Raw genomic sequence first — 13,388 nt, forward strand, 5'->3', positions numbered from 1 at the left:
GATTCAACTATATAGCAGACCTCCTACACTCTATAATATGTCCTGATATCTTCAGCTCTTTAGAGTTTTCTAAGAGATTTTGGCTATATTTCCCAATAAAAGAATACTAGTTTTCACCATTTTATTTTCCGTGTATCATTTTAGTCATTTTTACTGTGGGTCATAGCTTCTTGTCTTTTCTCTCAGGAAACCTTAGCAGTTTCAACAGTTATTTAACTTTAATACAATGTTGTGAATTGCTAGATTCAATAGGATGTGACTTTAAACATAGGTGGAAAAATTAGAGAAGTTTATCTCTTGCTGTGAATACTGAATTTTTAAAGGCCTGGCAGATTATGAAGTCTTTATTAGTGTCATTAGGTTACATCTTAAGGCAGAATATACACTTAGCATGGGGTTCATCTTTAATAAAAATGGGTATAAATAAATATAAATAGAAGAACTGATATTTTCTTCTTATACCCCAAAGGATTATCCTGCAAACCCTTCAGGTGCACATATCCCACTTTAGAGACCACTGCTCTGAACAACTGGGGTAGCTGTATTGAAACTAGCCTTTTATTAAAAACAAAAGCAAGGCAAAGAGTAATTTATTTTCCTCTATAAATTTGTATTTGGGAGACAAATTTAAGAAGAATAAGCTTTGGCTTTAGGTTTGAAGAGTGAGTATGTTAGTCATAAACAGACTATGAGTGTCATATTTCAATAACTAGGAAACCCTAGGGGATGGTGGAAGGATTATTGGTTACATACATTATATGAAGGAATGTTTTACTAGTAGCTGTTGATCAATGTTGATCAAAAGGACTGTTAATTGCTATTTTATTTTAAATATACCTGTAATTATTTTTGTTGGGAGGTATTTGGAAGATAGCTTTTCTTAGTCTGTAGGAGAAATGGTTCATAGCCACTTGAGATCTCTTATGAGGAGATACTTTTTCACGATATACTTTATCAAATGTATTGAATTTACATCATTGCATTTTTATGTCAAAATCTTTTTTTTTTTTGGAAGAAATGGAAAACTAACTCAAATAAGCTTGAGCAAAAAAGAGTTTATTGACTCAGCCAACTTTCAGAACTGGTCTCAAGGGTTTTAACTTAGTTGTCGGGTCTGAGTCTCAAGGTGTCTGTTTGTCTGTGTCTCTGTCACCTTTGCTTTCTCTGCGATAGTTTTCTTCTTTTAGAGCAGAAAGGCTTCCTTCGTGTGGTGGTGATGCGAGGGAGAGTGCCTTTCTTCTATCGCCTGTCTATATAAAGTCCCGTGGATGGGATAGTGCTCTGTGTGATTGCACGTGTGCTGTGATTGGCAGGCCCACAAAAGCACATGGAATGGGGAGGGAGCAGTTTCCGAAAGGCGGGGTTTACTGTTACCACAGAGTAAGGGGTGCTGGGGGTCAAAAACAGTAAGCGTTTACTACAGGTGATGGGGAATAGAGGACAGGGAAGCATAAAATATTCTTTAAGAAAATAAAAGGTGACTTAATTTTATTTTCCTAATCATTGCTTCTTACAGAGTATGCAAGCTGCAAGATGTCCTACAGATGAATTATCTTTAACTAACTGTGCAGTTGTGAATGAAAAGGATTTCCAGTCTGGCCAGTGAGTATCTGACTTTGTTTTCTTCTAACCTGCTAAATGGTATTTTAGAAACTTCTGGAGAGTCCTTATTTATTTAATTAATTAATTTTTGGAAACGTTTGAGTATAATTTTTTAATTCCTCTTGCTGAATTGGAAAATGGGAGATGAGAAAGAGTCATGTATTTACTGTATCAAATTTTGATAAATATAATGTTTTCTAAATGATACATAGTTTTTTATATATAACTTTATTTTTCCACTGGTTTTCTTAGCAGAACTAAACATACTGGATATATGAATCATATATAGCATAGTCATTAGGTTTTTGGCTTTGGGTCAGATTGTCTGAGTTTGGATCCTGGTTCTGCCAATTATAAACTGGGTGACCATGGGTAAGTTATTTACCCTGACTGTGCCTCAGTATCCTAATCTGTAAAATGGGGATGATGGTACTATCTTCCTCAGGGTGTTTGTGAATATTGAGTTACACAAATAAAGCACTTAGAACAGAGTCTACCACATTAATAAGTCCTCAATAAATATTAGCTGTTTTGATCATTATTACTATGATAATCCAAGAGACATGAAAATTGGAAGATGCACAATTGTAGAATCTTTACAAGCATTTTTCACTGTTATTTATTTTAACTGATTCACATCACCCATTGGCAAAACTTCTAAATACCCTGCTACCAAGTTCATTACCATCCATGTGCTTCTAAGGTTGGTGGAGATAAGGACATGAAGGGGCTGTTCCAGAAGGCAGACTAGGGAAATGAGGAAGGAAGTGGGATTTTAACTGAGCCTTTTTCTGTTTCTAAAGCTATCTGAGAAATACATGAGTTTCACAGGGTTAGAATTGCTAATCATCTGTGGTTTTCCGCTTCAGAGTAAAGGGCTATACTACATAATTGTATTAACATTGTTTCCAGTACTAAAAATTCCGTGATTCTAAGTTGAACATAGAACTTTCTACATATAAACTGGACTACAGACAATCAGTGTGAGAATTTGCTTATGGAATTCTTTTACGTGTTAGATGTTCACTGTACACATGAGGGGGTTACTTAAAGTATAGTAGATATAAGGAACTTGTGTCCTACTGACAAAATGATATGTATAGAAACATTAACCATTAATATTTTAAAAATTATAGCACTCTAAAAGATAATTTTTAAAAAGATAGTGCTATTGTAGCAGAGTTTGAAGCTTCTATCTCACACACAGTCCTTGGTAGTTTCTTGGTATAGGAGATGATCATGAGATAACTATAGTTCATCTGTTTACAGGTAACTTCTGAGCAGGGTGAATTAGCACAAAATGCTTTGAAATAGTAAATATTGATATCTATATGGAAGCTGATATATTTTGGGAAAATTTTTTCATTTTTACCACCTTTTTAATTTTACAGGCTGTTACTATTTCAACCTGTTGTGGGAATCTGCAAAGAGATGTAATGAATAGTCCTAAAAACTAACTTTTTTTTTGACTGCTATATCCTGGCTTTATTCTATCTTTGGTTCTCCTTCCTTTAGTCTAGTTAGGATGTGAAATAAGTCTCAGGAGAGGAAATTCATCTAATTTTTACTTACTATCAAGTAAATCACTGTCTTCAGTTTTATGTAAACTGGAAATGTAATGACATTGATATTTTGGATGGTATGTACTCTCTTGAAATTGGTCCTGATTCTGCTTGATGTCTGTTTGGCCTGAGGTGGTCCTTATTCCTGGAAAACATTTTGAATTGTGGACAGTTTTTGGAAATGAAATTTGTGGTCCTGTTTCTTCAGGACTCATATAATGCCATGTTTCCACCCAGTACTCATCAAGCATTGTTTGTTGAAAATGAGCACATTTGGAATTGATGTTCTTTATTTCCTTTGACGTGGAGTATTGACTGTGTTTCTGTCTTTTAGGCACGTGATGGTGAGGACCTCCCCCAACCACAGGTACACATTTACACTGAGGACCCACCCATCTGTGGTTCCAGGGAGCATTGCATTCAGCTTACCTCAGGTAACTCAGGAATTTATTCTCTTCTATTCTTGAAAGTCGTAAAAGAATCAATTCATTTAAAGCAAGCTGTGTCACGCTGTAACTGTATTGATTCATATTGAGGAAAACCATCTAGGTATTATGTAAGGAATTTAAAGATATATTCTTAATTGCCAGTTTTTACTATGTCTGCCTTTTATTGCCTTGACTTTTTCCCCCTAATTTAAAAGAATTCTGCAGTGATATCAGCTATCAAAGTGTCAAGTTATTTTAATGTTAGCTCACAGGGTAACGGAAAATGTATAAAATATATAAAAATGGCATTTACTTCTAAAATTGACATCTAATAGTGATTTTAAAATGCAATGATGTTAGACTAAAGAATATGATATGAGTAGCTGTTATCTCAAATTACAACCTAACTTGCTGGGCTTCTGTAATAAGTGAAAGGATTATGATTACATTTATAACTGTTGGTGGATTCTGTGGAGGGGAAATTGCCTAGCACTATTGCAGGCACATAGTACATCATGTAGGAGCATCACCAGTAGGAGTCTGTATCCTTTCCTTCCTTGTCACCTGACTCATGCTGCTGGTCCCCAGTCCTAAACAATGCAAATGCAACCTTTACCTCCTTGTAGTATGCTAATAAGCATTGATTTCTGCCCTCCCACACCTGGAGGTTTAAGGAAGGAGATCAAACACTTGTTAGGGAACTATTAAAGATCTCTTGAATCCCTCAAAAATTATGGGAAATGTTCACTCACTGTTCCCTTTTTCTCTGTTCAGATGCCTCTCCAATATCAGGACTACCTTTCGCATTTGCTTCTTATAGATCAAAGGTTTGGAGTATTCTAGGGTTAACCAGCTTTTACAGAGCTGCATTTGAGATTCTGCTGGCCAGAAATGGGGTTTCTAACTATTTTTCCTTGTCTCTGCTTTAAAAAAATTTTCCCAACATTTACTATAGGCCAAGTGCTCTTCTAAGTGCTTTTGCCTGTGTTCACTCATTTAATTCTCTTAACAACCCCAAATGATAGATGCCGTTATTATCATCCTTGAGGCTGTCTCTGGGTATAGAACCTAAATGTGGCTGCTTTGTGACCCAAAGTCTGGGCTTAACCAGTATGCTACTAAATTTCCAGTTGGCCAGAAGTGGGATGGGGTACTACAGAAAAGAGAGGTGAAGGGTGGAGAGGTGGTGAGAAAGCTGGAAGGTAGAGCACTTGTTCCACATATTCAAAACACAGCATCTTCTTAACTACCCACCACAAAATCCACAAAGTTCAGATGAGTAGACAAACTTTTGATTTCCAGTCAAAAATTATTTTTCTCACTGTTCTTTGGAGTTTTGTCAGTAACTGCTAATTTTGAATCTATACCAAGCCAGTCTTGAATTCCTGCCTGAACACAATCTGTCCTGCCTCCGTACATTCTTGCCAGTCGGTACTGGGGAGAAGCTAAAGCCAAATGCCTGACACTCTTTTGGCTAGTACACAAAGAATAGTCATGACCATCTAATGATTTGAATCCCTGCTTGGGTTTCAGTATAGATTATCTGATAAGTTTTAATTTAGTTTTCATGAATTGAACGTCTTTCTTTTTGTGCTACTGTATCAAACACTATAACTATCCACAGTACATTTAGAACACTGGAATATCTGATACTACGAAGTCTTTCAGGAGCATTATATTATGCAAAGGAGCATCCTATTCAGTGGTGCCAGCTTTACTGTAAAAAGGCAAGCTTTATATGTTTTGAGGATAGATGTTCAGGCATAAATAAACTATAGCATATGTTTCCTAGGGCAGCTGTAACAAAGTACCAAAAACTGGGTGGCTTAAAACAGCAGAAATGTATTCTCTCAAAGTTCTGAAGGCTGGAAGTCTGAAGTCAAGGTGTCAGCAGGGCCAGGCTCTCTCTGAAGGCACTAGGGAAAAATCTGTTCCATGCTTAGCTTCTGGTGTTGCGGACAATCCTTGATGTTCATTGACTGGTAGATATATCACTTCAGTCTCTGCCTTCATTGTCACATGACTTTCTCCCTGTGTGCTGTGTGTCCTTTTCTTATAAGGAAGCCATATTGGCTTAGGGTCTACCTTAATTCGATATGACCTCATCTTACCTTGATATCATCTGCAAAGACCCTATTTCCAAATATGGTCACATTCACAGGTGTTGGGGGCTAAGACTTCAACATATCTTTTTGTGGGACACAATTCAACACTTAACTACCGTGTTTTGGTCTTGGAATGTGTTAAGGAAATTCAAAGAAATCCTCTTTTCCTCATTTCTCTAATTTTGATTGATTTGGTGTTAAGTGTCTTTTTTTCTCTCTTTTTTATTTTACAGCGAAAATGGGCTGGACTTTCTATTGGGCAAGAAATAGAAGGTAAGTATATTTTTTAGCTACCTGAGGTAGATTTTCTTTATGATTTTCTCATAGTTATGGAGATCTGTACAATTTTCTGTTACTTGTTGTCAGGCCATTACACTTTCATCCATATTACAGTTAGGTCTATGAGAATGGAAAGTAAATAGTTATGAAACCTACCTCTTTATCTACTTGTTATTCTATCTGCAAATTACAATCTAGTAGGGAAAGGAATATCCACATGTTCATAGCTCACAGAAGATGTACAAGGTAAATTTGTGCACAAATATTACCTTTAGGAGCTCTGTGTAGAAGTGCTAAGACGGAACAGGAGTGGATGAATTGATTGGAAAATTAGCCAGAGAAATCTTTCTAGGCACTGGAATTTTGAGCATGATTATGAAGTAGGGGAAAAGCATGACATGATAGAGACAAGGAAGAAAGACTCTTAAGATGAGACATAATATAAATAAAAGGCATTGAGTTGGAAGCAAGCAAATCATAGGCAGTGCTCATAAGTATGTTTGGCTGAAAGGATTTGCCTGAATGGATTGTATTAAGTGATGAGAGTAGAGTATGAAGTTAGTGGAGGGCCTAGAAGTACATACTGAGATTTTTGGATTTTACACAAAGACACTTAGAGCTCCTGAGAATTTCTGAACGAGCCCAACAAAATCCTACCTTTAGAAAAGAATTCTAATATCATTGTGGAGTCTAGTGAGGAGTGAGGAGAATTCAGGAGTGAAGGAAAATAGCTGGGAGGTTATTTGACTTACCAAGAATTAAGCTGGATAGGACTTTGTGAAATTATGGCTATGGAAAAATTTTTTAAAAGTCGAAGTTATGTTGAAGAGGAATAATTGGTATTACATGGTGATTCCATTTTACTGTATACTGAGATGTTTCCTAATGTCTTTGTTTGGAAAGATAAATCTGATTTAGGGTAAGGAGAAGAAAGGGTGACAGTACTTAAGAAAACAATGTACTTTTTAAAATGAAATGTGTTATAAAGTCATCATAGTTCATTAGGGAAGGGCATGGAAGGCAATTTATGACTTCAGGGGGAAAAAAGGACTAAACCACTTGTGGTTTATAAACTAAGGAGTAATAAGTAAAACTTGGAATTGTTTCTTAGTCATTGTGGCAAAGTTGGGAAAATGGAGTATGAGTCTTTTTGTCAGGTAATTTCATGTCAACTTAATGGGTTCAGTAGGGGGAGAAAAGAAAATGCAAGTGTAATTAAGTCAGCTTTTTTTTCTGCTAGCTTCTAACACCTAAAAAAAAATCATATTTATGGAAATGTTACAAAAATAATACAGAGAATTCCTATGTACTACTTTTACCCAGATTCACTAATTGTCATTTTTTAAAATCATTTTTTCTCTCTCTCCTTACTCTCTCTCTCTCTCTACACACACACACACACACACATGCACCTGCACACACCCATTTTTTTCCTGAACATTTGAGATTACGTTGCAGAAATCATTCCTCTTTACCTCTAATACTTTAGTGTGTGTTTCTTAAGAACAAAGATGTACTCGTAATAGTGATCAAATTCGGGAAATTAAACATTGAAACTTTAATCTACAGTTCATATTCCAATTTTATTAATTGTCCCAATTATCTCCTTTACAGTATTTTTCCCCTTCAGTGTGGGATCCAGTTCAGGATCGTGTATTGCATTTAGTCGTCATTTCTCTAATCTTCAGGGTTTTCTTTCCTTTCACGATGGTGACATTTTTGAAGAATACATTTATATAATGGGGAGTTGTTGGTCACAGGGTACAACGTTTCAGTTTTGCAAGATAAATTAGTTCTGGAGATCTAGTTACAGCGTGTTGACAATAGTTAACAATACTGTGTTGGATACTTAACATTTGCTAAGAGGGTAGATCTTAAGTGTTCTCATCACACACACACACACACGCACGCACGCACGCACATGGAAAGAAGATGGTTCATGTGCACTGAGAAGGAGATATATTCTCTGTTATCAGGGTGTGGTGTTTGCTGTGTATCCATAAGCTCTACTTTATTGATCATGCTGTTTAGATCTTCTATATTCTTATTTTTGGTCACTTGACCTGTCTTGTACTGAGAATGGTGTGTTAAAATCTACTGTTATTAGTGTTTTTCTACTTTTCCTTGCATCTCCTGTAGTTTCTACTTTACACAGTACTTTCTGTGTTATTTGGTATGTAGATATTCATAACTGTTACATTTTTATTGTGAATTATGCCTTTTTGCATTATAAAGTATCCTGTTTAATCTTGTTTAATGTGTTTTGAATTATATTTTGATATTAGGATCATAATCCCTGCTTTTTTATTGTTTTTAATTTGCTCAAAATATCTTTCCCCATCTCTTGACTTTTAGCCTTTTTGAGTCACTGTTTTATATGTGTCTGTTGTATACAACATAGAGTTGGATTTTGCTTTATGAACTAATTTGAATATCTTTTTCTTTTAATAGGTTTCTTAAGCCCGTTCACAGTTATTGATGTGACTGCTATGTTTGATCTCAATTCCTTCATTTTATGCTTTAGTTGTATTTATGTGGTGTGTCCTCTTTGCTATTTTTTTTTATGTGTATTGTTTATTTTTTCTTATTAGTCATCCATTTTATACACATCAGTGTATACATGTCAATCCCAATCTCCCAATTCATCACACCACAACCCTCACCCCCCGCCGCTTTCCCCCCTTGGTGTCCATATGTTTGTTCTTTACATCTGTGTCTCAATTTCTGCTCTGCAAACTGGTTCATCTGTACCATTTTCTAGGTTCCACATATATGCGTTAATATACGATATTTGTTTTGCTCTTTCTGACTTACTTCACTCTGTATGACAGTCTCCAGATGCATCCACGTCTCTACAAATGACCCAATTTCGTTCCTTTTTATGGCTGAGTAATATTCCATTGTATATATGTACCACATCTTTATCCATTCATCTGTCAGTGGGCATTTAGGTTGCTTCCATGACCTGGCTGTTGTAGATAGTGCTGCAATGAACATTGGGGTGCATGTGTATTTTTGAATTATGGTTTTCTCTGGGTATATGCCCAGTAGTGGGATTGCTGGGTCATATGGTAATTCTATTTTTAGTTCTTTAAGGAACCTCCATACTGTTCTCCATAGTGGCTGTATCAATTTACATTCCCACCAATAGTGCAAGAGGGTTCCCTTTTCTCCACATCCTCTCCAGCATTTGTTGTTTGCAGATTTTCTGATGATGCCCATTCTAACTGGTGAGAGGTGATACCTCATTGTAGTTTTGATTTGCATTTCTCTAATAATTAGTGATGTGCTTCTTGGCCATCTGTATGTCTTCTTTGGAGAAATGTCTATTTAGGTCTTCTGCCCATTTTTGGATTGGGTTGTTTGTTTTTTTAATGTTGAGCTGCATGAGCTGTTTATATATTTTGGAGATTAATCCTTTGTCTGTTGATTCGTTTGCAAATATTTTCTCCCATTCTGAGGGTTGTCTTTTTGTCTTGGATATGGTTTCCTTTGCTGTGCAAAAGCTTTTAAGTTTCATTAGGTCCCATTTGTTTATTTTTGTTTTTATTTCCATTACTCTAGGAGGTGGATCAAAGAAGATCTTGCTGTGATTTATGTCAAAGAGTGTTCTTCCTATGTTTTCCTCTAAGAGTTTTATAGTGTCCAGTCTTACATTTAGGTCTTTAATCCATTTTGAGTTTATTTTTGTGTATGGTGTTAGGGAGTGTTCTAATTTCATTCTTTTACATGTAGCTGTCCAGTTTTCCCAGCACCACTTATTGAAAAGACTGTCTTTTCTCCATTGTATATCCTTGCCTCCTTTGTCATAGATTAGTTGACCATAGGTGCATGGGTTTATCTCTGGGCTTTCTATCCTGTTCCAGTGATCTGTATTTCTGTTTTTGTGCCAGTACCATATTGTCTTGATTACTGTAGCTTTGTAGTATAGTCTGAAGTCAGGGAGTCTGATTCCTCCAGCTCCGTTTTTTTCCCTCAAGACTGCTTTGGCTATTCAGGATCTTTTGTGTCTCCATACAAATTTTAAGATTTTCTGTTCTAGTTCTGTAAAAGATGCCACTGGTAACTTGATAGCGATTGCACTGAATCTGTAGATTGCTTTGGGTAGTATAGTCATTTTCACAATATTGATTCTTCCAATCCAAGAACATGGTATATCTCTCCATCTGTTGGTATCATCTTTGATTTCTTTCATCAGTGTCTTGTAGTTTTCTGAGTACAGGTCTTACCTCCTTAGGTAGGCTTATTCCAGGGTATTTTATTCTTTTTGTTGCAATGGTGACTGGGATTGTTTCCTTAATTTCTCTTTCTGACCTTTTGTTGTTAGTGTATAGGAATGCAAGAGATTTCTGTGCATTAATTTTGTATCCTGCAACTTTACCAAATTCATTGATTAGCTCTAGTAGTTTTCTGGTGGCATCTTTAGGATTCTCTATGTATAGTATCATGTCATCTGCACACAGTGACAGTTTTACTTCTTCTTTTCCAATTTGTATTCCTTTTATTTCTTTTTCTTCTCTGATTGCTGTGGCTAAGACTTCCAAAAGTATGTTGAATAATAGTGGCAAGAGTGGGCATCCTTGTCTTGTTCCTGATCTTAGAGGAAATGCTTTCAGTGTTTCACCATTGAGACTGATGTTTGCTGTGGGTTTGTCATATATGGCCTCTATTATGCTGAGGTAGGTTCCCTCTATGCCCACTTTCTGAAGAGTTTTTATCATAAATGGGCGTTGAATTTTGTCAGAAGCTTTTTCTGCACCGATTGGGATGATCATATGGTTTTTATTCTTGAAATTGTTAATATGGTGTATCACATTGATTGATTTGCGTATATTGAAGAATCCTTGCATCCCTGGGATAAATCCCACTTGATCATGGTGTATGATCCTTTTAATGTGTTGTTTGATTCTGTTTGCTAGTATTTTGTTGAGGATTTTTGCATCTATATTCATCAGTGATATTGGTCTGTAATTTTCTTTTTTAGTAGTATCTTTATCTGGTTTTGGTAACAGGGTGATGGTGGCCTCATAGAATGAGTTTGGGAGTGTTCCTTCCTCTGCAATGTTTTGGAAGAGTTTGAGAAGGATGGGTGTTAGCTCTTCTCTAAATATTTGTTAGAATTCACCTGTGAAGCCATCTGGTCCTGGACTTTTGTTTGTTGGAAGATTTTTAATCACAGTTTCAATTTCATTACTTGTGATTGGTCTGTTCATATTTTCTATTTCTTCCTGTTCAGTCTTGGAAGGTTGTACCTTTCTAAGAATTTGTCCATTTCTTCCAGGTTGTCCATTTTATTGGCATAGAGTTGCTTGTAGTAATCTCTTAGGATGCTTTGTATTTCTGCGGTGTCTGTTATGACTTCTCCGTTTTCATTTCTAATTTTATTGATTTGAGTCCTCTCCCTCTTTTTCTTGGTGAGTCTGGCAAATTGTTTATCAGTTTTGTTTATCTTCTCAAAGAACCAGCTTTTAGTTTTATTGATCTTTGCTGTTGTTTTCTTTGTTTCTATTTCATTTATTTCTCCTCTGATCTTTATGATTTCTTTCCTTCTGCTAACTTTGGGTTTTGTTTGTTCTTTCTCTAGTTCCTTGTGGTGTAAGGTTAGACTGTTTATTTGAGATTTTTCTTGTTTCTTGAGGTAGGCTTGTATAGCTATAAACTTCCCTCTTAGAACTGCTTTTGCTGCATCCTATAGGTTTTGGATTGTTGTGTTTTCATTGTAATTTGTCTCTAGGTATTTTTTGATTTCTCTTTGATTTCTTCAGTGATCTCTTGGTTATTTAGTAACGTATTGTTTAGCCACCTTGTGTTTGTGTTTTTTACGTTTTTTTCCCTGTAATTGATTTCTAATCTCATAGCATTGTGGTCAGAAAGGATGCTTGATATGATTTCAGTTTTCTTAAATTTACTGAGACTTGATTTGTGACCCAAGTTGTGATCTGTCTTGGAGAATGTTCCATGTGTACTTGAGAAGAAAGTGTAATCTGCTGTTTTGGATGGAATGTCCTATAAATATTAAGTAAATCTATCTGGTCTATTGTGTCATTTAAAGCTTGTGTTTCCTTATTAATTTTCTGTTTTGATGATCTGTCCATTGGTGTAAGTGAGGTGTTAAAGTCCCCCACTATTACTGTGTTACTGTCGATGTCCTCTTTTAGATCTGTTAGCAGTTGCCTTATGTATTGAGGTTCTCCTATGTTGGGTGCATATATATTTATAATTGTTATATCTTCTTCTTGGATTGATCCCCTGATCATACGTAGTGTCCTTCCTTGTCTCTTGTAACATTCTTTATTTTAAAGTCTATTTTATCTGATATGAGTATTGCTACTCCAGCTTTCTTTTGATTTCCATTTGCATGGAATATCTTTTTCCATCCCCTCACTTTCAGTCTGTGTATGTCCCTAGGTTTGAAGTGGGTCTCTTGTAGACAGCATATATATGGGTCTTGTTTTTGTATCCATTCAGCAAGCCTTTGTCTTTTGGTTGGAGCATTTAATCCATTCACGTTTAAGGTAATTATCGATATGTATGTTCCTATGATCATTTTCTTAATTGTTTTGGGTTTGTTTTTGTAGGTCATTTTCTTCTCTTGTGTTTCCCACTTAGAGAAGTTCCTTTAGCATTTGTTGTAGAGCTGGTTTGGTGGTGCTGAATTCTCTTAGCTTTTGCTTGTCTGTAAAGCTTTTGATTTCTCCATTGAATCTGAATGAGATCCTTGCTGGGTAGAGTAATCTTGGTTGTAAGTTCTTCCCTTTCATCACTTTAAGTATATCATGCCACTCCCTTCTGGCTTGTAGAGTTTATGCTGAGAAATCAGCTGTTAACCTTATGGGAGTTCCCTTGTATGTTATTTGTCATTTTTCCCTTGTTGCTTTCAATAATTTTTCTTTTTCTTTAATTTTTGCCAGTTTGATTACTACGTGTCTCAGCATGTTTCTCCTTGGGTTTATTCTGTATGGGACTCTCTGCACTTCCTGGACTTGGGTGGCTATTTCCTTTCCCACGTTAGGGAAGTTTTCGACTATAATCTCTTCAAATATTTTCTCTGGTCCTTTCTCTCTCTCTTCTCCTTCTGGGACCCCTATAATGCGAATGTTTTTGCATTTAATGTTGTCCCAGAGGTCTCTTAGGCTGTTTTTATTTCTTTTCATTCTTTTTTCTTTATTCTGTTCCACAGCAGTGAATTCCACCATTCTGTCTTCCAGGTCACTTATCCATTCTTCTGCCTCAGTTATTCTGCTATTGATTCCTTCTAGTGTAGTTTTCATTTCAGTTATTGTATTGTTCATCTCTGTTTGTTTGTTCTTTAATTCTTCTATATCTTTGCTAAACATTTCTTGCATCTTCTCTATCTTTGCCTCCATTCTTTTTCTGAGGTCCTGGATCATCTTCACTATCATTATTCTGAA

At 35.9% G+C, this 13,388-nt stretch overlaps 1 protein-coding gene across 2 annotated transcripts in view; it reads left to right on the forward strand.

Annotated features, from left to right (window-relative positions):
• NSF (N-ethylmaleimide sensitive factor, vesicle fusing ATPase) overlaps nucleotides 1-13,388 on the forward strand; it is a 158,538-nt gene that overhangs the window by 24,822 nt on the left and 120,328 nt on the right. For both annotated transcript variants that reach the window (XM_082443134.1, XM_082443133.1), the window contains exons 2-4: nucleotides 1,517-1,602; nucleotides 3,499-3,598; nucleotides 5,931-5,970. In XM_082443134.1, coding sequence (XP_082299260.1) covers nucleotides 1,517-1,602; nucleotides 3,499-3,598; nucleotides 5,931-5,970 — 226 coding nt within the window. The remainder of the gene's footprint in view (nucleotides 1-1,516; nucleotides 1,603-3,498; nucleotides 3,599-5,930; nucleotides 5,971-13,388) is intronic.

This window comes from Balaenoptera physalus (genome assembly GCF_965194825.1).
Source record: "Balaenoptera physalus genome assembly, chromosome: 20".
Classification (NCBI taxonomy): domain Eukaryota; kingdom Metazoa; phylum Chordata; class Mammalia; order Artiodactyla; family Balaenopteridae; genus Balaenoptera; species Balaenoptera physalus.